General features: G+C 47.3%; 2 protein-coding genes and 1 pseudogene across 6 annotated transcripts in view; 2 read left to right on the top strand and 1 right to left on the bottom strand.

The window, feature by feature from the left end:
* Positions 1–2,313: 2,313 nt before the first annotated feature.
* On the top strand, positions 2,314–6,427 carry LOC309337051 (uncharacterized protein). Of its 2 annotated transcripts, none has more exons than XM_081853714.1 (4): positions 2,314–2,537; positions 3,322–3,475; positions 3,708–3,810; positions 5,366–6,427. In XM_081853714.1, the coding sequence occupies exons 2-4, from the start codon at positions 3,368–3,370 to the stop codon at positions 6,292–6,294; spliced, it is 1,140 nt and encodes a 379-aa protein (XP_081709840.1). In that variant the 5' UTR covers positions 2,314–2,537; positions 3,322–3,367; the 3' UTR covers positions 6,295–6,427. The 2 variants fall into 2 exon arrangements, with proteins under 2 accessions (XP_081709840.1, XP_081709839.1); XM_081853713.1 differs by having other exon boundaries at positions 3,708–3,824; positions 5,374–6,427.
* Positions 6,428–9,966: 3,539 nt separating this feature from the next.
* Positions 9,967–23,047, bottom strand: part of LOC309336505 (uncharacterized protein) — a 28,041-nt gene continuing 14,960 nt past the window's right edge. For 2 of the 3 annotated variants that reach the window (XM_081852341.1, XM_081852339.1), the window contains exons 9-12: positions 15,105–17,303; positions 13,505–13,557; positions 12,463–12,536; positions 9,967–10,019 (exon numbers count right to left, since the gene is read on the bottom strand). In XM_081852341.1, the coding sequence (XP_081708467.1) occupies positions 12,492–12,536; positions 13,505–13,557; positions 15,105–17,303 (2,297 nt within the window). In that variant the 3' untranslated portion in view covers positions 9,967–10,019; positions 12,463–12,491. The remainder of the gene's footprint in view (positions 10,020–12,462; positions 12,537–13,504; positions 13,558–15,104; positions 17,304–23,047) is intronic. The other variant, XM_081852340.1, reaches the window with a different exon arrangement.
* Positions 21,245–22,641, top strand: LOC309337190 (CD82 antigen pseudogene; annotated as a pseudogene). The gene has a single exon. The product of its transcript is annotated as a CD82 antigen pseudogene (transcript).

Raw genomic sequence — 23,047 nt, 5'->3', positions numbered from 1 at the left:
TCCATGGACATGGAGAAAATTTCACATCAGCTGAGAGAAAAGGTATCCTTACCCAGAGTTCTAGATCAAGCAGGGTGCATTCCTGGAATTTCCTATGAAGAGTGATGTGATAAGTTGTTAAAATACTCTGCAAATTGTACAGTGGTGCCTCGCAAGACGAAATTAATCCGTTCCGTGAGGCTCTTCGTATAGCGGTTTTTTCGTCTTGCGAAGCAAGCCCCTTGACAGCTTAGCGGATTAGCGCTATTAGCGGTTTAGCGGCTTTTAGCGATCAGCTGTTAAGCGGCTTATCAGCGGATCAGCTGATAAGCGGCTTAGCGGCTTAGGAAAAGGGGGGGGGAAGGGGGGAAAACCCGCAGGAACTCGCAAGACATTTTCGTCTTGCGAAGCAAGCCCATAGGGAAATTCGTTTTGCGAAGCGCCTCCAAAACGGAAAACCCTTTCGTCTAGCGGGTTTTCCGTCTTGCGAGGCGTTCGTCTTGCGGGGCACCACTGTAATTCTGGGAGGGCAATGGGGGGTCACCTAAGAGCGATGAGCACCCTTAATAAACTACAGCTCCCCTAATTATTTGGGGAAACTATGACTATTTAAGTTGGTATCATAGTGTTTTAAATGCATGGTGGGAACTGAGCCTTGGGGGCCCATCTAGTCTCTCCATCGTGCTCTCATGGTGGCCAAGAAATGCCCATAGGAGGCCCTCGAACAGGATCTGAACACAACAGCACTACTTTCTCCATCTGCTGATGCTCAGCATCTGGTCTTGAGAGGCGTATTGGCTCCGACAGCCAAGGCAGAACTTAGAGCCATGATGGTTAGTGGTCCCCATTCAGCATCCTCACCTTGGCCAGTCAGCTGCCTATGGGAAACACACAAGGTGAGACGACGGAATGCGTAAAAATAAAATCGGACAACAGCAGATGGGAACTCAAAAGTGAAAAAAGGAGGCAGTTAAAAAACAAGAAAGGAGATTCCCACTAGACGTCAGGAAGAATCTTCTGACTGTGGAGGAGACTCCCAGGAGAGGTGGGAGGCTCTCCCTTGAAAGTTTTTAAGCAGAGGTTGGATGGTCATCTGTCAGGGATAAGGAACCTGTCTTAATTAGCTCAGTATTGTCTACACTGATTGGCAGCAGCTCTCAGGAAGGGAGTTTTATAAGACATCTGAAGGCAACCCTGTTTAGGGAAATTTTTAATGTTTGATGTTTTATCGTGTTTTTAATATACTGTGGGGAGCCGCCCAGAGTGGCTGGGGAAACCCAGCCACATGGGCAGGGTATTAAAAAGTATTATTATTATTATTATTATTATTATTATTATTATTCCCCAAGCTGTTCTGGGATTTTTTTTGAGTAATACCATAAAATTATATTTCAAATTGTTGTTTAATTAATTATTATTGTACTTTTGCAGGGAGAGAGAAACCATAGGGCTTTCTCTCTCAGGTGCCCAAGTCACTTGGCTGGCCATGGGCACTCTAAACCTTGTTTAATGCTGATATTATGTTCAGAAAGATAAACAAATGGAACGAGGTTAGCTTTGCCATGGTTTAATGTATTTTTAATCTCCATATTAAATGTATTTTAATGTATTTTTAATCTCTGTTGGAAGCCACCCAGAGATGGGCGGGGTACAAATAATAAATTATTATTATTATTATTTAAAGGGAGTTTTCCCCAAGCTGTTCTGGGATTCCTGCATCGCAGGGGTTTGGACCGGATCACCATCGGGGTCCCTTCCAGCACTGCAATTCCACGATTCTAAGTTTAAATTAAAAATTCCAATGAAAACACAGACAAATGACACAGACTCAGCAATAATGTCCAGCTGCAGCATAGTGAGTAAGCCCCACTGGACTGAGTGGGGCTTACTTCTGAGTAAACCGTGCATGGTGGTGGTGGTGGGGAGGATATATCGCTCCTCTGTGGGCCAGTGCGTCTGACAAGAAGCTTGGATGGTTGGAGCCCCCCCAGGGATGGCTGTGGGCAGGAGTCCTGCATTGCAGCGGGGTTGGTCTAGATGACCCTCGGATCCCCTTCCACCCAGCTCTGCGATTCCACGATTCTGGGAAAGAAAAACCGCAGAGCATCCTGATCTCGCCGACCCCAGAGAACCAGCGCCTTGCCCTTGAAACCGGGCACGTCTTAAGCTAAAAGTCAGCCTGAGACTGACTCGTGTTGCCCGTTCTCGGGCCCCTAAGAGTTAACAAGAGCAGCGAGCAGAGCGGTTCCTAGAGAGGCAGGAAATGGGGGAGGTGCAACGCGGAAGTGGGAGGGGCTTCCCCCCGTGGGAAAGTAGGAAGTGGCCTCGGTGGGTCTGGGGGCATCTGTGCCAGGGGAGCTGCTGGGCGCGTGGAAGGGGCAGCCTTTGGGGCGGGGGGCAGGAAAAGGCTGCAGGGTTGGGGAGCCCCCTGCCTTCTTTCTCACCTCCCTCTTCCCCGGGGCTTGAGAGGGCAAGGGAGGCTCTGCTGGATCAGGTCCTAGATGCAGGCAGCCCCAGCCTACCTCGCAGGGTTGTAGCCAGGAATGAGGAGGGGGTGAGTCGCGTTGGACGCCTTGGGGGTCCCTGGAGGAAAGGTGGGAGGTACATACACTACACTAGTGGCCAAAATTGTGGAAACCTTTTGGGGGAAATGTATTTCCGAGGTTTGACGCATCATAGCACCACCTTTTTTGGGGAGTGATACCATAAAATTATATATCAAACTGTTGTTTAATTAATTATTATTGTACTTTTGCAGGAGGAGAGAAACCATAGGGCTTTCTCTCTCTTTTTTTAAAAAAAATATATTTTTATTAAGATTTTAAAGGTTACAAAAAACAAAAAGAACAAACATCCAAAAAGAAAAAAACAGAAAAAACAGAAAAAAAGAAACAAGTCAAACCTTTACATCACTTATTTGCATTCACTTACTTCCTTGACCTCCTCACACCTCCCATTTTTGTATTCTAATTCAATTAAATATTCCATAGGGCTTTCTCTCTCAGGTGTCCAAGTAACTTGGCTGGCCATGGGCACTCTAAACCTTGTTTAATGCTGATATTATGTTCAGAAAGATAAACAAATGGAATGAGCTTAGCTTCGCCATGGTTTAATGTATTTTTAATCTCCGTATTAAATGTATTTTAATGTATTTTTAATCTCTGTTGGAAGCCGCCCAGATGGGCAGGGTACAAATTAATAATAATAATAATAATAATAATAATAATAATAATATTGATGGAAAGATAACTGCAGGTTTCGTATTGATTGCTACTGAAATCTTTGTCCCGTGCATTTGTGCATATCAGTGTGGATTGTGAGTTTTTTGTTTTTTGTTTACAGTTCAGATAAAGAAAAGGAGCATCTTTTCACCATTCCATTCCAAGAAATGCAGACTTGGGAGAAGGACTCCGGCCCAGACCTCTGTGCCCAGGTGGTAGCCCTAGCTGAAGATTTCCTCCTGAGAAGGCAAGAGCCTGACGGAGAGGCACAAAACGTAAGGGTACTTTGGGCGATACTGAGAGACGTGTTATGAATACAGTCTTGTTACAGCACAGGTCTCGGAGCGGCTTGCAGCATATTTAAAAGCATGAGAATTGTGAGAATTGTGAGGAAAAGCTGTATTGTAAGCACACGGACTAGTAATCATTTCTGCAGAGAAAGCCTTGTTTAAAGTAGCAGCAACATTCAGAATAACAGGCCTCCTCCTTCTTTTCCCTCTACTCCAGGTGCCTCAGCTCTCAGAGAAGAATCTTTCAGATTCCAAGAAGGCACAGGAAGAAAAGCAGGCAGAGGAGGCGGAAGAATATGATGGGGAGACTGCCTTATTAGGTAAAGACAACCAAGTGTTGGTGACAAATTATAGCAAACGTAAGGAGTATTTGCTTCAAAAGGATCATTTTTTTGTTACTTGCTTATTTTAAAAACGTACCTAAAGGACAAGAGAAATCTGTTATTTCATATGGTACTAGCAGTGACTAGTAAATCAGCCCTGAGTGCTCGCTGGAAGGACAGATCCTGAAGCTGAGGCTCCAATACTTTGGCCACCTCATGAGAAGAGAATACTTCCTGTAAAAGACCCTGATGTTGGGAAAGATGGAGGGCACAAGGAGAAGGGGAGATGGCTGGACAGTGTTCTCGAAGCTCCCAGCATGAGTTTGACCAAATTGCGGGAGGCAGTGGAAGACAGGAGTGCCTGGCATGCTCTGGTCCATGGAGTCACGAAGAGTCGGACATGACTAAACAAAAACTAGGAGTGACAATGCTATATGCAAAATACTGCTATGGGTGGGGGCGGGCGGGGAATCCTGCGCACCAGAGAATGGCATATTAAGGTGTGGGAAGTGAGCACCTTAAGCAAAATGTGCTGGACTCTACGGGTTAAATATGGAGGAAAGAAGGTGAAACAAAAATGAACACGATTGGTGAAAGTTTAGAGGACCATGGAATAGCAAACATGGGGAAATTATAATCCCTTGTGCTAGGGAACTGCAGTAATTACAACTCTGTGAGGGGAATAGGAACCTCTCCTGACAACACTCTGCATCCTTAACATACTACAGTTCCCAGGATTCTCTGGGGGAAGCCATGGCTGTTTAAATTGGTATGTTACTGCTGCAAATGTATAGGGGAGATGGGACTGCACAGTTTCTCTTCTCTGCACAGTGCTAGGCAAGCCCCAGTGACCAGCTGATTGTTGTTGCTTGTAAAGCACTTTGTACGGGGTTTTGGAAGGGCCGTTCGCATTCAGCTCTGCCCTAAACCAGGTGCGAAGCAGGTGGGTGTGATTTGTCCGAAATGGCCAAGCATACCAGATGAGTCTCTCCACGGCTGGCTTAATGGCTAATTATTATTATTATTATTATTATTATTATTATTATTATTATTATTCTCGGTAGTGGCGCCCGCCCTGTAGAACGCCCTCCCATCAGATATCAAGGAAATAAACAACTACCTGACTTTTAGAAGACATCTGAAGGAAGCCCTGTTTGGAGAAGTTTTTAATGTTTGATGTTTTATTGTTTTTAATAGTCTGTTGGGAGCTGCCCAGAATGGCTGGGGAGGCCCAGCCAGATGGGCAGGGTATAAGTAATACAGTGGTACCTCGGGTTACAGACGCTTCAGGTTACAGACTCCGCTAACCCAGAAATAGTACCTCAGGTTAAGAACTTTGCTTCAGGATGAGAACAGAAAGCGCACCACGGCAGTGGGAGGCCCCATTAGCTAAAGTGGTACCTCCAGAACAAATTAAGTTCTTAACCTGAGGTACCACTGTAAATTATTCTTACTATTATCATTATCATCTTTTGTTTGGTCTTGGCTGCCTCTCTCTCTCTCTGCTTTGAAGTTTGACTCATCCCACGACTATCTCTTTTCGTTCCACAAGTTGACGAGTCCGACGGAGAAAACAAAGAGGCGGTCCTCCCAGCAGAAAGACCCGAGCGCAGACACCCCACCCGGATATCGTTGGAAGAAGTCATCCTTGGGAAGCTTTTCCCGGTGGAAGAAGGGCCTCCGGGCAACGTGCCCGCGACAAACTTTGCCACGGAGAAGCCTTTTGAGTGCTCCGAGTGCGGGAAGCACTTCTCTACCAGCTCCCACCTCATCAACCACAAGCGCGTCCACACCGGGGAGAAGCCCTACAAGTGCTTGAGCTGCGGGAGAAGCTTCACGGAGCGAGGCAACCTCTTGAAGCACCAGAGGACCCACACGGGCGAGAAGCCCTACGGATGTTCTGACTGCGGAAAAGCCTTTGGCATCAGCTCTCAGCTGATCAGCCACAAGCGGGTGCACACGGGAGAGAAGCCCTACGAGTGCTCAGACTGCGGGAAGAGCTTCTGCACGAGCTCACAGCTCGTGCGCCACAGCCGGGTCCACACGGGCGAGAAGCCGTACGAGTGCTCCGCCTGTGGGAAAACCTTCAGCCAGAGGTCGTACCTCGTGGGGCACGAGAGGACGCACACGGGCGAGAAGCCCTTCGAGTGCTCCCAGTGCGGGAAGTGGTTCTCGCACCGCTCCGACCGCCTGAGGCACGAGAAGATCCACACGGGCGAGAAGCCCCACAAGTGCGCCGACTGCGGGAAGGGCTTCAACCAGAAGGGCTCCCTCGTCACGCACCAGAGGACCCACACGGGCGAGAAGCCCTTCGAGTGCTCCGAGTGCGGGAAGAGCTTCAACGACCGGGGTTACCTTATCACACACCGGAGAACCCACACGGGGGAGAAGCCCTTCGAATGCTTGGACTGCGGGAAGAGCTTCAGCCGCACGTCCCACCTGACCGTGCATAAAAAGACACATGGCGGGGAGAGGCCGTAGCCAGATCAGGAGGTGGGGAGGGGAAAGAGAAGACAAACGGACACACACCCCAAACCTCCAGTCCCTCTGACCTTTGCAAAATATCAGAAAATCCGTGTGGAAATGCCCAGGTGCTCAGAAGATTTTTTAAAAAGACCGTCATACCTTGGGTTGAAGTAGCTTCGGGATAAGTATTTTTGGGTTGCGCGCTGCGGCGACCCGGAAGTAACGGAGCGTGTTACTTCTGGGTTTCGCCGCTCGTGCAGACGGTGAATATGACGTCACGCGCATGCGCAGCAAATTGCGACACGTGCATGCGGGTTGCGTTCGCTTCTGGATGCGAACGGGGCTCCGGAACGGATCCCGTTCACATCCAGAGATACCACTGTAAATGTTTAGAGCAGAGGTGGGGAACCATTGGCTAAGTTAGTCATGCCTGTCAACTTCAATGGGTTTAGTCTTGAGTAGGACTAGCACTGAATACCTTGGAAGTCGAACGGAATCGGTTCCAGAAGTCTGTTCAACTTCCAAAACGTTCGGAAACCAAAGTGCAGCTTCTTATTGGCTCCTGCAGTCAGTCGGAAGCCACAGAAGCCTCATTGGACATTCGGCTTCCAAAAATAGTTTGCAGACCAGAGCAATCACTTCTGGGTTTGCGGCACTTGGGAGCTAAAACATCTGCATTCCAGGGCTTTCAGGATCCAAGGTGCGAATTTACTGGTTTAAGATTCAGCTGCCCCTCCTATCAGCTCCTATGGACATCAGCGGTGCAGAATCTTTGGCCCGCCAGGTGCTGCCAAACTACAACTCCCATCAGGCCCAGCAGTCATGCTCAGTGGTCAGGGGATGATGGGAGTTGCAGTCCAGCAACAGCCGGAGGGTCAAAGGGAGGAACCCTTTGTTGAGGCTGCCTGGAAAGTTTTGTGAGGAGCTGAAAAGGAAGTTGATTTCTGAACCACCTGAAACAGAGCTGACCTTTCTGATATTTTCTCTTGAATGAGCACTTGGGGTTGGTTGATCATATTGCCTGGAAGACAAACTCCACAGGTGAGGTGAGGCGAGGTGAGGCATTGGGACAGCTGGACAGAATGGGTATCCTTATGTGGGCTGAAAATGAAGATCCTGACTAGAGCAGATGGAAGGTCCATCCATCTAAGTCTGTTTTCTGATAGCAGCTTCTCAATGTCTTTAAGAAGCAGGCCACAGTCCCTCTTCCCGCTGGTCGTATTTCTTGGCATCTGGAAGCCTGAGGTATACTGCCTCTGTCCAAGGGAGTTTTGTTCTGTTGTCATACTGAACAGCAGTTGATAGGCCTGTCCTACTTGGGGTTTGGATCTAACCCACTTTTCCAAAGCCACCTTCAGCCTGTGGTCACCGCCCCATCCCTTGCCCGTAAGTCAACTATGCACTGAGAGCAAAGAATTCCCCCTTCTCCATTGCCAATCTGCCACCCACAGATTTCCGTGGCGACCCCAAATTCGTGTCTCCTTTGGGAAGGGGGCAAAAATCTGCTACTCTCACAACAGCCTTTCCCATCTTGGTATCCACAAGATGTTGCTATTTATTTGATTCCTATCTAACGTTTACCATAAGGTCCAAGGGCAGATTATAGCAACTGAAAAATAAAACTCCAAATTCCTATTAGCCACAGCAAGTACGGACAATGGGCAGGAAATGATGGGAGCTGGAGTTCAGCATCTTGGGAGCATCCAGTTGAGACACTGTGCATATTTTTATAAACCTCAGTATTCATGCCCCTTCTTGGACTTATTTCTTCCCCCTGACACACAAAGACACCCCATCTGGAATTACCAGGTTCCTCACCCTGCTCTAAAACATCTTTTGTCACCTAGTGTTTCTCAAACTGGGTCTCCAGCTGTTTGGGGACTACAACTCCCACCATCCCTAGCTAGCAAGGGGATGATGGGAGTTGTAGTCCAACAGCTGGGGACCCAAGTTTGAGAAACACTGGACCCCCTAAAAATGGTTGAATTTCTCCCCATTTTGTCTTCTGCCATGAAAACCACTGTCATCTTTCTCGCGCGAACTTGAAAGATCCACAGCTCGTCATCTGAGGTCTCAGAACTCTGCAATAATAATTCCTCCGTAATCTCAAGTGATAATATAAGCAGGCAGCTTGTCATGGAGTTGGCAGTTTCACTTCTGCACATTTTGTGTCTGCATCTCAACCGATGTTACCTGCCCCGCACAAGGCGACATGGGCCGTTCTAGAAACAAGGATGTATAATAAAAGTTAGTTGTGATGCATGCATGCTTATTGACTGAAGGGTTTGTGTTAAAGGTGGAGACGTATCTCATTAAGGCCCCAATCTGCCCTATACATTTAAAGATGTTATCTTGCTACTTGAAACAGCCATGGCTTCCCTCAAAGGATCCTAAGGAGTGCCGTTTTGTTAACGGTGCTGCTAGTTGTTGGAAAGCAGGTGGGGAAATCCACATGAAAAGGAGACTCTGTGAGGGGTGGTAGCAATACATTTCTCCCGACTATCTCCAGCCCTTTGGAAAATCCTAAACTACAAATATTAAAATATGTGCATATATACACACCTGAAAACCGGAAGAGGTGGTTGAGGTAAGGTGGGAAAATACCCTGCAGTTAATACTGTGGGAAATCCTACAGGGCTGATTGCTATTTTTCCACTCTTTTCTTCTATCACATTGTCTAAGGTGGGGCTGGTAGAGTTGGACTCTCTTCATTCCCTCACAGGGAAATTTTACGGGGCTCACATGGCACCAGAGGCAAAAATACAAATTTGTATGCAGAGCAACATACAGGTTTAGTTTCTACACCCCTCTGTGCTCCATCTGAACAAGAGAGACGCATTAATAGAGTTTAAGGCCATATTAAAAGGTAAAGGAACCCCTGACCATTAGGTCCAGTCGTGGCAGACACTGGGGTTGCGATGCTCGTCTCGCTTTATTGGCCGAGGGTCACGTGACCAGCATGACTAAGCCGCTTCTGGCGAACCAGAGCAGCGCACGGAAACACCGTTTACCTTCCCGCCAGAGTGGTATCTATTTATCTACTTGCACTTTGACGTGCTTTTGAATTGCTAGGTTGGCAGGAGCTGGGACCGAGCAATGGGAGCTCAGCCTGTTGTGGGGATTCGAACCGCCGACCTTCTGTTTAGATCACAGCGCCACCTGCGTTCCAAGGCCATATTATATCCAGGCAAAATAACAAAACACCATTCAAGGTCACAGAGCCTGGGGGCACTGGGTGTGGGTTAGGTGGTCGGGGAAAGTTCAAAGGGCTGAAGAGAAGGGTCTGGAGGGCCACTTTTTACTCCCAGGGCCAGAGGTTTAAAAGGCAGGTGGCATGCCTAAACTCGTAGAAATCTCTGGCTCAAGCACAGGCTGGGCGATGCAGAACCAAACACGGAAGCCAGAAGATGCAATGCACCCATTTGATTCTAAAGTTTTATTCAGAGCTATATCCTTCGGAAAATGCAAGCGAAGACAAGGGTTTTTATATAGTGCTGACATGGATTAAAAGCCAGATGGGGGCTTCAATGACCAGAAGGATTGAGAGAGAGGGAGATGATCTTGGGAGATAATTCAATAATTCTGAAGCAGTTGCAAGATAACCAAGCCCTGAAAAGGGATTGAGTTTCCGCACAGAACTCGCGAGAAGGTTAAAGATACTCTGCTGTAGCGGCATATGTAAAAAGATTTTTCTTTTTTTAAAAAAATCAGGTTCAGCAAACTGGCTAGCTTCCAGAATCCTGCATGGGAAAGAAAACAAAAGAGCATCACAACGATTTGCTAAGAGAGAGAGAGAATATATACAAATACATCTTCCTAATATCAGGGCATGAAAATATTTGCAAGGATCCTTTCCACAAGTAATAAAATGCCTGTTCCTAAAACAGATTAATGTAGATTAATGTCCACAGCTATGTGAATGCCATTTTTATTTAAAAAACAAAATAAAATACAGATTTATGCATTTAGGAAATCTAATTTCTGTCCCAGTCAAAGCTTTTGAGTCTTGTATAAATTATCATGTAACATGGTCTTAACTTGCATAACTTATTCTATATTTTATATACGGTATATAACTATGCTTTGGCCACCTCCATACCATGCATATAAAGCACCATGATATTTTAAATAGCCATGGCTTCCCCCAAAGTATTCTGGGAATTGTAGTTTGTTTGTTAAGGGTACAGAAGTTTGTTAGGAGACTCCTATTCCCTATTCACAGGGAATCTGGGTACTGTAGCTCTGTAAGGGGAATAGGGATCTAACAATCCTTAGCAAACTACAACTCCCATAATCATTTGTGCCATTGGAGACACAAGGCAGGGTCTGCACTGTTGACCTGAGTGCACTATCTATATACCCGCAGGTCCTACTTACTGAACACACCGCATTCCTTGGAAATCATTCGTTAAGCGAGTGTTTGCATAACACGTCCATGATTTCCATTGATTCCTATGGGAATATTTCTAACTGGGGATTTGTACAATCTCTGGTTCCTTCCCGATATGGCTGCAGCCAACCGCAAGATAGACAAAAGGAAAAACAAATTTGTCCGATCTCTCCTGCTCCCTGATTTTTCTAATCTCCCTCCCTCTCTGCATGCTTTCTGCCCAAAAATGGCTGCCGTTGACCAGCAAAGCACAAGGAAGAAAGGAAGTGGGCAAAATCTGGATATTCAGATATCTGAATCTGCTGGTCTGGGCATAATATTTATGCTTGGATAAGTGAATTTTCCAAGAGTGTTTGGGTGGATAGTGGGACCTACCTGTAGCTGTAAAAGGTAAAGGTACCCCTGCCCGTACGGGCCAGTCGTGACCGACTCTAGGGTTGCGCGCTCATCTCGCTCAAGAGGCCGGGAGCTGGAGCCGCTCGAAGACACTTCCAGGTCACGTGGCCAGCATGATGAAGCTGCACTGGCGAGCCAGCACCAGTGCCGCACACGGAAACGCCATTTACCTTCCCGCTATAAAGCGGTACCTATTTATCTACTTGCACTTTGAGGTGCTTTCGAACTGCTAGGTGGGCAGGAGCTGGGACCGAAAGACGGGAGCTCACCCCGCCGTGGGGATTCGAACCGCCGACCTTACGATCAGCAAGTCCTAGGCACTGAGGTTTTACCCACAGCGCCATCCGCGTCCCACCTGTACCTGTACCTATATCTATACTTCTTTAAAAAATATTTCACAGTACTGCCTGATTGCGATGATTATAAATACAAAGGAAAAAGTGTAATATGAACATATAATTACTATACAAAAGGGAATAAGTTGTCAATTTTATTATGCTGTCAATTCTATGAAGTTGTATTCAGAGCAGACCCATGGAAATGAATGAAGTTACGTTAGTCATGTCCATTGTTTTCAATCAGTCTACTCTGAGTAAGCTGGAGACAACCCTCTGATGTTCAATGAAGCTATTTATTTTTGCAGCATCGTCGTTCTTTCCTCATACCTCATACCGGTTGTTTCTAACAGCATATTCTTTCTGAATACAGTGGTACCTCAGTTTTCGAACGTAATCCATTCCGGAAGACCGTTCGGCTGCCGAAACGTTCAACAACTGAGGCACAAAGGGCGGTCTGCAGTTTCAATGGAGAAAACTGGAAAAAATGCAGTGGAAGTGTGAGGCATGTTTGAAAATGGAAGCATTTACTTCCGGGTTTTCGGCATTTGAAAACCAAAACGTTCAGTTTCTGAGACACTCGAAAACTGAAGTACCACTGTATGTTGAAACCAATCAGAATGTTTGGGAGGCAAAGGTGCATTAGAAAAGGAGACCCTACTTCTATACATTTATTCTGCTTAAACAGTATGCTAATAAACATCTCTCCAGAGATTATTAATAAAATCAATTGGACAAGGGTGACCAGCAGGTTCTTAAGGGAGAAGGTGGTTTTTAAGATATCTGAAGGATTTCAAGGTAATAAAGCAGCATTTTTTCATGGGGTCTGGGAATTGTTACTATTTACTGTGCTTATATCCCATTCTCCTGGTGGGATATAGCAGCTTCTCCACTCTTCCTCTCCCTCGTTTTATCCTTGCAACATGGAGGATAAACTGAGGAGGAACTGGCCTATCATCATACAGGAAACTCCGTGGATGGACCAGGGATTTGATCCTTTGTCTCCCTGGTCCTCACATAAAACTCCAGGCTCCACAACATGCTGGCTGTTGCTTGTCTTACCCAAGTGCAGCTTCCTGACATTTCCTGCTCTATACAGCGGTGGTCAAAATAATGGCATTGCAATCCAAGCTCATCTGGAACAATCAGAGAGTGTTATGAGTAAGACAGACGTCATCTACACAGCCCAGTCAAGGAAAGGCAGCTTTGGCATATCCAGACTTGAGCATGGTTTAAGTTTAAGGCTCTCATCTGCATTATCACATTAAAAGGTAAAGAACCCCTGGACGGTTAAGTACAGTCAAAGGCGACTATGGGGTTGCGGCGCTCATCTCACTTTCAGGCCGAGGGAGCCGGCATTTGTCCAGACTGCTTTCCATGTCATGTGGCCAGCAGGACTAAACTGCTTCTGGTGCAACAGGAAACTATGAGGGAAGCCAGAGCGCACAGAAACACCGTTTACCTATTTATCTACTTGCACTGGTGTGCTTTCGAACTGCTAGGTTGGCAGGAGCTGGGACAGAGAAATGGGAGCTCACCCTTTCAAGGGGATTCGAACCGCCAATCTTCTAATTGGCAAGCCCAAGAGGCTCTGTGGTTTAGACCACAGCGCCACTCACGTCTACTAGTTTAAGCAGTCATGGCTTCCCCCAAAGGATCCTGGGAACTGTAGTCTGTTATGGGTGCTGGGGATTGTTAGGAGACCCTCCGTTCCTCTCCCAGAACTCCATTTCCCAGGGTGGCTAAACAATCAGTCCTTCTGATTCTGGGAATTGTCACTCTTTATCAGAATTCTCCCCAGGCCACCCACTTTCCCCAAGCCTCCCTCTTGCTGATCTTGCTTTGCACCCCTCCGAGCGGCTCCTTGAACTCTGATAACAGCTCCAGGGAGGTGAGGGAGCAAGCATAAAACTCGCTGGCTGAGCAAAGGTAACATTTCATTGGCTGCCCCCCTCTGGCCCCACCCACCACTGTCATGTGACTCCAGGGGATTCACCAGAAAGGAATGAAAAAAGTCATTCCCCGATTCCTGTCATAGAGGAAATAATGACGTGTTGTAATTAAAAGCTTCTCTCGGCAAAGCAAAATGAGAGCTCCTCCTTACCACGGCGGTGCTGATTTCCTCCACGGTGAGCTCCGTAGATTCGGCAATGAAGCCTGAAATGTACAGAAAATAAACTGCTGAAGGGTTTTTTTTCACGGGGAGCGAGGAGACCACGAAAGGGGCAGGTGGGGGAACAACAAGGAGGATGTAGGTGTGTCACGTTCAGAGATGGTTATTATTATTATTATTATTATTATTATTATTATTATTATTGGATTTATATACTACCCTATACCCAGAGGTCTCAGAAAAGATAGACATAAAAACCACAATATACTGTATAATCAAAATAAAAACGACAATCTAATAACACCTGTCCGCAAAAAAAGAAAGAGCCACATTTTAAAAGGGCATATAGGATGGTTAAAAAGGAGGCTGAGCTATGGGCTGTTCCTTGGCATGCTGCCAGAGATCCTGACAAGACAGAAGTACTGTTTTTGGGGGACAGGGGGCGGGCAGGTGTGGAGGATTCCCTAGTCCTGAATGGGGTAACTGTGCCCCTGGAGGACCAGGTGCGCAGCCTGGGAGTCATTTTGGACTCACAGCTGTCCATGGAGGCGCAGGTCAATTCTGTGCCCAGGCCTGCTGTCTACCAGCTCCATCTGGTACGCAGGCTGAGACCCTACCTCCCCGCAGACTGTCTTGCCAGAGTGGTGCATGCTCTAGTTATCTCCCGCTTGGACTACTGCAATGCGCTCTATGTGGGGCTACCTTTGAAGGTGACCCGGAAACTGCAACTAATCCAGAATGCGGCAGCTAGACTGGTGACTGGGAGTGGCTGCCAAGACCATATAACACTGAAAGACCTACATTGGCTCCCAGTATGTTTCCGAGCACAATTCAAAGTGTTGGTGCTGACCTTTAAAGCCCTAAACCATGGGTAGGCAAACTAAGGCCTGGGGGCCGGATCCAGCCCAATCGCTTTCTAAATCCAGCCCATGGACGTTCTGGGAATCAGCATGTTTTTACAAGAGTAGAATGTGTGCTTTTATTTAAAATGCATCTCTGGGTTATTTGTGGGGCATAGGAATTTGTTCATTTCCCCCCTCAAAATATAGTCTGGCCCCCCACAAGGTCTGAGGGACAGTGGACAGGCCCCTTGCTGAAAAAGTTTGCTGACCCCTGCCTTAAACGGCCTCGGTCCAGTATACCTGGAGGAGCATCTCCACCCCCATTGTTCAGCCCGAGGGTCCAACTCTGAGGTCCAGTTCCAAGGGCCTTCTGGTGGTTCCCTCACTGTGAGAAGTGAGCTTAGAGGGAACCAGGCAGAGGGCCTTCTCGGTGGTGGCGCCTGCCCTGTGGAACGCCCTCCCAGCAGATGTCAAGCAAATGAACAATATCTGACTTTTAGAAGACATCTGAAGACAGCCCTGTTTAGGGAAGTTTTTGATGTTTAATGTTTTTAATATTCTGTTGGGAGCCGCCCAGAGTGGCTGGGGAAACCCAGCCAGATGGGCGAGGTATAAATAATAAATTTATTATTATTATTACTACTACCACTTTTAATCCAAGGATTCCTGGGGTCGAACCTGGAAAGGAGGTGCTCCCCCCAGGGCAATGACCTGCCCTCACAGAAGCAAATCATCTCATTCCATCTCACCTATGTGCATCTGTTCATGTTCGGCAAGCTGGGATCTCCGGCTAAAGCTTTCCGTGCATTCCGAGCACTGATACGGCTTCTTTCCCGTGTGAGCCGCCTTGTGTGTGATCAGGGACTTTTTCCAGCTGAAGCTTTTCCCGCACTCGGAGCACTTGTAGGGCTTCTCTCCCGTGTGGGTCCTCTGGTGCACGAGGAGGGCGACTTTCTGGTTGAAGCTCTTCCCGCAGTCGAAGCAGGTGTACGGCTTCTCTCCGGTGTGGATGATCTCGTGGCGCGCCAGGTGGTCCTTCTTGTGGAAGCACTTCCCACACGCGGCGCAGGCGTACGGCTTCTCCCCCGTGTGGATCCTCATGTGGTTGATCAGGCCGACTTTCCAGTTGAAGCCCTTCCCGCACTCGGAGCACTGGTAGGGCTTCTCTCCCGTGTGGGTCCTCTTGTGTGTCATGAGGCGGTCTTTCTTGTAGAAGCTTTTCCCGCACTCGGCGCACTCATACGGCTTTTCTCCCGTGTGAGTCCGCATGTGCGCGGTGAAGTTGGCTTTCACGCTGTAGCTCTTCCCGCACTCGGAGCACTCGTGGGGCTTCTCCCCCGTGTGGGTCCTCTGGTGCGCGAGGAGAGAGGATTTCACGTGGAAGCATTTCCCGCACTCGGAGCACTCGTGGGGCTTCTCCCCCGTGTGGATTCTCTTGTGCTGAATGAGGATCCATTTGCCGCTGAAACTTTTCCCGCACTCGGAGCACACATATGGCTTCTCCCCAGTGTGGGTTCTCATGTGTACGTTAAGAGCAGACGACCAGCTGAAGCTTTTGCCACAGATGGTACAATCATGTACGTTCTGCTCCCCTGTATGTTTCCTCATGTGCATGATCAGGGACCGTTTCCAATGGAAACTTTGGCCACAGTCAGAGCATATGTGCGATCGCTCCCCGGTGTGGGTTTTCTCATGTCTTAAAAGGTAAGAGGAGCACGAGAATCCTTTCCCACAGTGTGAACACTGATATGGTCTCTCTCCGGTGTGAGTCCGCTTATGCACATCAAGGTACGATTTCAGGATGAAGGATTTCCCGCAATCGGAACATCCATACGGTTTCTCTCCCGTGTGGGTTCTCCGGTGTGTAATAAGGCCCGAAATCTGCTTGAAACTTTTGTCGCACTCGGAGCACTCGTACGGCTTCTCTCCCGTGTGAGTCCTCTTATGCGTGACGAGGGTTGCGCCGTGGTTGAAGCTCTTCCCGCACACGGAGCACATGTATGGCTTCTCTCCAGTGTGGATTCTCCGGTGTGTGATAAGGTAATCTTTGCGGCCAAAGCTCTTCCCACACTCGGGGCATTCGTAGGATTTCAAGACGGGTCCCACCGAATGGGACTTCTTGTGTCTCCGGAACGATGCTGCGTAGCGGAAGCACTTTCCGCACTCGGAGCACTGAAACGGCTTCTCCGCCGTGTGGCTCTGCTTGTGTATGTTGAGGGTCCCTTTCTCGCGGAAGCTTTTCCCGCAGTCGGAGCACTGGTACGGCTTCTCTTCGGAATGGGTCCTCATGTGCACGTTGAGGGCAGATTTCACAGTGAAGTTCTTCCCACAGTCGGAGCATTTGTAGGGTTTCTCCCCCGTGTGGATTCTCCTGTGCACGGCAAGGTGCGGCTTCCGATTGAAGCTCTTCCCGCAGTCCGGGCACTTGTACAGCTTCTCTCCCGTGTGGATTCTCTCGTGCAGAATAAGGGACCCTCTGCGATAGAAGCTCTTCCCACACTCGGAGCACGTATACGGCCTCTCCCCCGTGTGGATCCTCTTGTGCTGGACAACGTACGCTTGTTCCCGAAAGCTCTTCCCGCAGTCTGAGCACTGATATGGTTTCTCTTCTGTGTGGCTTGTCTCGTGGCTGAGAAGTTCGGGGCGGGAAGAGAAACCCTGGCCACACTGGGAGCAACTGTACGGTTTCTCTCCAGCATGACCCCTCTGGTGTATAACCAGCTGAGACCGCTTATGGAAACTTTCCTCGCAGGAGAGGCATTTATACGGATTCTCTTTCGCTGGTACCTCCTTCAGATGCTCTGTGTGCTGCAGTTTTCCAGGTGCCCCTTCAATCTTAAGACCCTGGGGAGATTTCCCGCTGACTGTCCCCGAAGTTTCATCTCCTCCTCGCTCGGCTGTTTCCAGCTGACTTTCCTCTTCATTCCCTGGCACTTGATCACTGCCTGCTAGAACAAAATGAGAAGGAGAGATGAGTGTCACAAATGGGTCCTGCAATAAAACATTACAGTGTGGAGTGTTCCTCTGGTCTGCCAGCCATACCCCCTCCTATGAGACTCCATTCCGTTGCCTCTCCCATCTGATTTTCTGGGTCCCCCGGTCCCCAACCGTCAGCATGCGACATCCTCATTGGGCTTTTTGGAAGCGTGGATTCTACCTTAGGGATTTTTTGTATTTCTGAAAGCCTTGAGGTTTCACCCAGCCCACTGATAGCTTCTCCTTGTGTGTATGTACGTCCGTGTAATGTGTTGTTCTGCTTGGATAATGCAACATAAAAACCATGAAAATAGCCTGCTAGTTCAGACCGAAGTCTCATCTGGCCCATCAGCCTGTTCTCACATGGCGGCTGGTCTTTGGGAAACCCCCAAGAAACTTAAGAGAATCTGCACCTTTTTTCTTTTAGAATATTCCTCCCTCTCCTGTACATGAGAAGAAATTGTTTTTTGAAGCCCATCTTAAAAGAGACATTCTTCCTTCTGGCACAAGGGGAAACGCTTCTAACACACATATGTGCTTCAGCTAAAAAGGATGCATTTGACTTCAAAGTCAAATTGCTTCTACTCACAAACAAATTTAAAGTCAAATTGATTCAATTATGATATTAGCAACAGTATGTTTATGCCACTTGTCTTAAATATTTAGATGCTGCCCTAGAGTGAAATTATGTTCCAGAGCAGTTTAAATGTGGGGAGTGCAATAAAAATCATGTAATAAATTGAAAAGCAAAGCAAAATCAGTGGATGAAACAGTTGGCAAGCCAGGATGGTGTGGAAGTATGAGCAGGGTTCAAATCCCTACTCAGACATAAAGCTCATTGGGTGACCTCGGGCCAGTCACTGCTTCCCAGCCTAACCCACCTCAAAGGGTTGTTGTGGGGATCAAATGAGGAGGGGGAGAACCACATATGCCTAAGAGGAAAAGGTGCTTAAGGGGGCTGAATACAGGCCACATCCCAAATGTTTGATGTTTTTATTATGTTTTAATTTTTTTAAAAAAATAATATTTATTGAAATTTCCAGAAAATCCAAAATATAAAAGAAAAAAAAAAAGAAAAAGAAAAAAAGAAACATTTGCATTTAGGCCTTACTTTCATTAACATCCTTCCAGGACTTCCCCACCCCACCCCCTCTTGTATTCCAATTCCATTAAATTAGTTCAACAAGTTCTTACCCCAAATTTTAAGCTTATTATCATTGCTCCAATGTTCAAGCCATTCTTCAACTTAAAAATAATTTTTCCCCCCTAAGATCGACCCCTGTTCCCTTCCACGAATTCCCCTCTTTAATACGCAGAACAGAACAAAATAAAGAACAAAGTATAATTTTACACCCTTTGGATTCCGAATTTCCCTCCCCCCTTTCCCGGATTCGATCCCCAATGTCCATCAAATCTGCTGTCAGCCTGGAGACCCCACGTCCATGTCCAAATCTTTCTCAACTCCACTTTGCCGTCTTTTTGATAGTCTTTGCCATCTTTTTAATAGTCTTTAGTTTCAAACACCCAATCTTGGGAAAACTATCTCAAGAAGGTCCATTTTTTCCATCCAGATCTCTATGTTTTAGAGTAAAACTCAAATTTTGTTTCTTAGTCCTTTTAAGTCTGAATGTCCCAAATGTTCCCACTTCCAGCTTTGTCCAATTCTTGTTGTTCTCTGTCCTCACTTTCCTCTGGTTTCTTTTCCTGTTCCGCTGCAAAAACGTTCTAATTCCAAAAGCTTCTAGTTCTTCTACAGAGGCTTTATTTGTTCAGGAACAAAAACTTGCGTCAAGTCCCTTCCGTTCTTTAATAGATATATCTATTGTCTCCTTTAGTGTAGAGACCTCTGTAGACAAAACAATGTTTCATTTTTGCAGCTTTCCCAGGAGATAAGAAGTCCTATTCAATTCCAAGAGTATTTTTCCACTTACATCGATTCTTGTAGTGTCCCAAAGCCCCCTCTAGAGGGATTATGGTAACTCAGTTTCCTTCCAGATCACACCCAAAAGTCAAAGTAACTTGTTATCCCTTGTTTTCAACAATTTATATCCAAATTGTAACGAATCCAACCGGCAAAGTCCTCGTAACAAAGTTCTCTTTTTATTCTCCAACTTTGACAGCTACTTTGACAGCTGTCAAAATCTCTATATCTCCTCACCAGGCGCTCTCACGGATCACTCCCGGTTCCCGGGGGGGGGGTTGCACTTTAGCCCACACAATCCACTTTTCTCCTCCGGCACAATCTTATAATTTTCCATCGTGAAATTAATAACTTTTATCAATAAAAAACAGACTCTTCTCTCGGTCTTAATTGTCAGATCCTTGCTTTAAATCCTCTACAGCAAGGGGGAGACGGACTTCCTTTTTGCACCTCCCCCGCTCGTTCCAAAATTAAAAAAAAAATTTCCTTTTAACTCCGATTTTCCAATTACTCAGGGGTTGTTATTTTTGGTCCAAATTTTCAATGGAAGAAGTCAGCGCTCTCTGTCAAATGGCATGCGGCTTCGCTTGGCAGGGGAAGCGGAGGACTCATAGCACCACCCCACCCCCCATCCCCCGCTCAGCAGCCTTTAAAAAGGCTCCTTCGCGGGTCGGGGGGCGCAAACGGTGCCCGCCGAGTCACCAGGTCCATGGGCTTCTGCGCCCATGGTTTTTGAGGGTCACCGTGTCGCCGGCGCGGCGGGACCCAGCCCCTGCCGAGCAGGCTCCCTCCGGAGCTCGGAGGGAGTCCGCCATTCGGCGATGGCGCCAACCCGGAAGTCCGTTTTTATTATGTTTTAAGATGTGCTGTAAGCTGCCCAGATGAGTGGGGTATAATAAATAAATAAATAAATAAATAAATAAATAATAAGTTCGACCTTGGTTGTCGAACTTAATCTGTTCCAGGAGTCCATTCGACTCCTGAAACGGTTTGAAAACCAAGGCATCGGATGTTCGGCTTCCAAAAACCGTTTGCAAACCGGAACACTCACTTCCAGGTTTGTGGTGTTCAGGAGCCGATTTATTCAGGAGCCAAACCATTCGAGTTCCAAGGTACCACTTTAATAGTAATAATAATAATATATTATTATTATTATTATTATATTATTATTATTATTATTATTATTATTGACGTATCACAACCCTAACAGAATAACTGCTAAAGTGAATAGCCACTCAATGAAATTATAAACAACTGCATAGGTCTATTGAGACACCTGAAGTCAAAGGCAAGTATTCTTTTGATATATTGCAGTTATTTTCATTGTTATATTTCTGTAACTCAACTTAGATCATTTGATGACAAGCAGGGTATAAATACAAATTACAATTGTATTTTTATTGTTCTAAAGAGATGGGTAGATTTATATAAAGCTATAGTTTTCCCAGTAGTGATGCATGGAAGTGAGAGCTGGACCATAAAGAAGGCTGCTGAAGAATTGATGCTTTTGAATTATGGTGCTGGAGGAGACTCTTGAGAGTCCCGTGGACAGCAAGAAGATTAAACCTCTCCATTCTGACAGAAATCAGCCCCGAGTGCTCACTGAAAGGACAGATTGTGAAGCTGAGGCTCCAATACTTTGGCCACCTCATGAGAAGAGAAGACTCCCTGGAAAAGACCCTGATGTTGGGAAAGATGGAGGGCACAAGGAGAAGGGGACGACAGAGGACGAGATGGTTGGACAGTGTTCTCAAAGCTACCAGCATGAGTGTGACCAAACTGCGGGAGGCAGTGGAAGACAGGAGTGCCTGGCGTGCTCTGGTCCAGGGGGTCACGAAGAGTTGGACACGACTAAACGACTAAACAACAACAACATATATATATATAGAGAGAGAGAGAGAGCCCTCCAGATGTTGCTGAATTTTCCACTCCAATCATCCCTGACCAGTGGTCATCAGGTTAGAAGTGAGGAAATCAAATGGAATGTACCACGTCAGCTAAGAGGGGGAGGAAGGCCACTTCTAAGCGCTCCACTTCCAGAAAGGGGAGGGGGAGAGGGGGAAAAGACCATATAAATGAAGTGGCAGATGTTAAAAAACAAGAGGGGTTGGGGTGCAGAACTCAAAGGCGACTAGATGATAATAAAAAAAGCTGTGAGCCCAGGGGCTCTCAGGCACTTGTTCTGTGGCTCATCCAAGCCTGTACAGCTGTTGAACGGTGTGTTTGTGTGTCTGTCCTGGAGGTTCTGAGTTCCGAAACAGAAGGAAGCTGCGTCTGTGAGAAGATGAGGCCCAACTGTCAGAAAGCCACTGTTTACAGCCTCTTCTTCTTCAACCACCTCTTCTTTGTCCTGGGGGCCATGCTGATGGGATCCGGACTATGGGTCTTGTTTGACAAGAGAAACTTCATTACCATCCTGCAGATCTCGACGTCCACCATGTACATCGTGCCTTACACCCTGATTGGCGTCGGGGCCGTCACCATGGTGATGGGCTTCCTGGGCTGCGTGGGGGCCTTCAGCGGGAGCCGCTGTTTCTTGGGGCTCTACTTCCTCGGCCTGCTCCTGCTCCTGGCGGCCCAGGCCACCACCTTCTTGCTCATCTACCACCGTGCGAAGGCCATGAAGGAAAAAACGCCCACCTTTGTCCTCCACCTCATCCGGTACTACGACCTGAGGCACGAAACCAACAGGTCCGCCATGCTGGCCTGGGACTATTTCCAATCCAAGATGTCTTGCTGCGGATGGATCGGGCCGGAAAACTGGAAGCTGAACCTCTTCCTCCAGGACAGAAATTACACACTCTACCCTTGCTCTTGCGGCGTCAACGCCACCAGCTCGGAGGCAGCGATAGGCTTCTGCCCTCTGGCTGCTCCGTCCGACGCCTTTGACAGCTGGCCGGTGAGGAAGACGGGCTGCGTGGTCTCCGCCCGTAAATGGTTTCAAGAGAACAACGAAGTCATCATGGGGGTCTGCGCAGCCGTTTCTCTCACCGAGGTGTTGGGAATGGTGCTGTCCGTTTGCCTCTGCAAGAGCAAAGAACTCTGAGGAGAATTCACCGGAAGTGGCCAAGGGGCAAAGGCCACTTTTGATGCCGACACAGACTCGGGCAGATCTCTTCCATATTTTATTTTTAGTCCACTTCTGGGCCTGTCTTGACAAGTCTCTGAATGCGCCTCCTCTGCAGCTCTCTGTTACCATAGCTATGTGTAAATAAACCTTGTGTCTTACCCAATTTGGGGCAATCTGGGGGACTTTTGGCCACTGGGAGTGCTATCTCTCTCCCTTTCACTGTCAAACAAGAGAACCCTTACTCTAATTCGCCTCCCTTGCCTTCGCTTCCTCAGATCTACTGAACCTGTTTGCTGCAAATGTTTGCAATATTTCACTACAGTGGTGCCCCGCAAGACGAATGCCTCGCAAGACGGAAAGCCCGCTAGACGAAAGGGTTTTCCGTTTTGGAGGTGCTTCGCAAAACGAATTTCCTATGGGCTTGCTTCGCAAGACGAAAATGTCTTGCGAGTTCCTGCGGGTTTTTTTCCCTCCCCCCCCTTTTTCTAAGCCGCTAAGCCGCTAATAGCGCTAATCCGCTAAGTCGTCAATGGGCTTGCTTCGCAAGACAAAAAAACCGCTAGACAAAGAGAATCGTGGAACGGATTCTTTTCGTCTTGCGAGACACCACTGTACTTCGGTAAAAAAAAGATTAAAAAAGTAAAAAAAAATTTTTGGTTAGCGCTCAGTCTTTCGGACACCAATCAGACTAATGCTAGGAACAGCATTTTACATCATTGTGACTT

Source organism: Podarcis erhardii (assembly GCF_964252035.2).
Source record: "Podarcis erhardii genome assembly, chromosome: 2".
NCBI lineage: Eukaryota > Metazoa > Chordata > Lepidosauria > Squamata > Lacertidae > Podarcis > Podarcis erhardii.
This window is presented reverse-complemented; position numbering and strand designations above follow the sequence as displayed.

Excerpts from the sequence above, each read along its gene's own strand:
- LOC309337051 (XM_081853713.1), top strand. The coding sequence starts at position 3,368 with ATGCAGACTTGGGAGAAGGACTCCGGCCCAGACCTCTGTGCCCAGGTG. Across the intron at positions 3,476-3,707 it reads CTGACGGAGAGGCACAAAAC|GTGCCTCAGCTCTCAGAGAA; the intron begins GTAAGGGTACTT and ends CCTCTACTCCAG. Across the intron at positions 3,825-5,373 it reads TATTAGGTAAAGACAACCAA|TCCGACGGAGAAAACAAAGA; the intron begins GTGTTGGTGACA and ends CAAGTTGACGAG.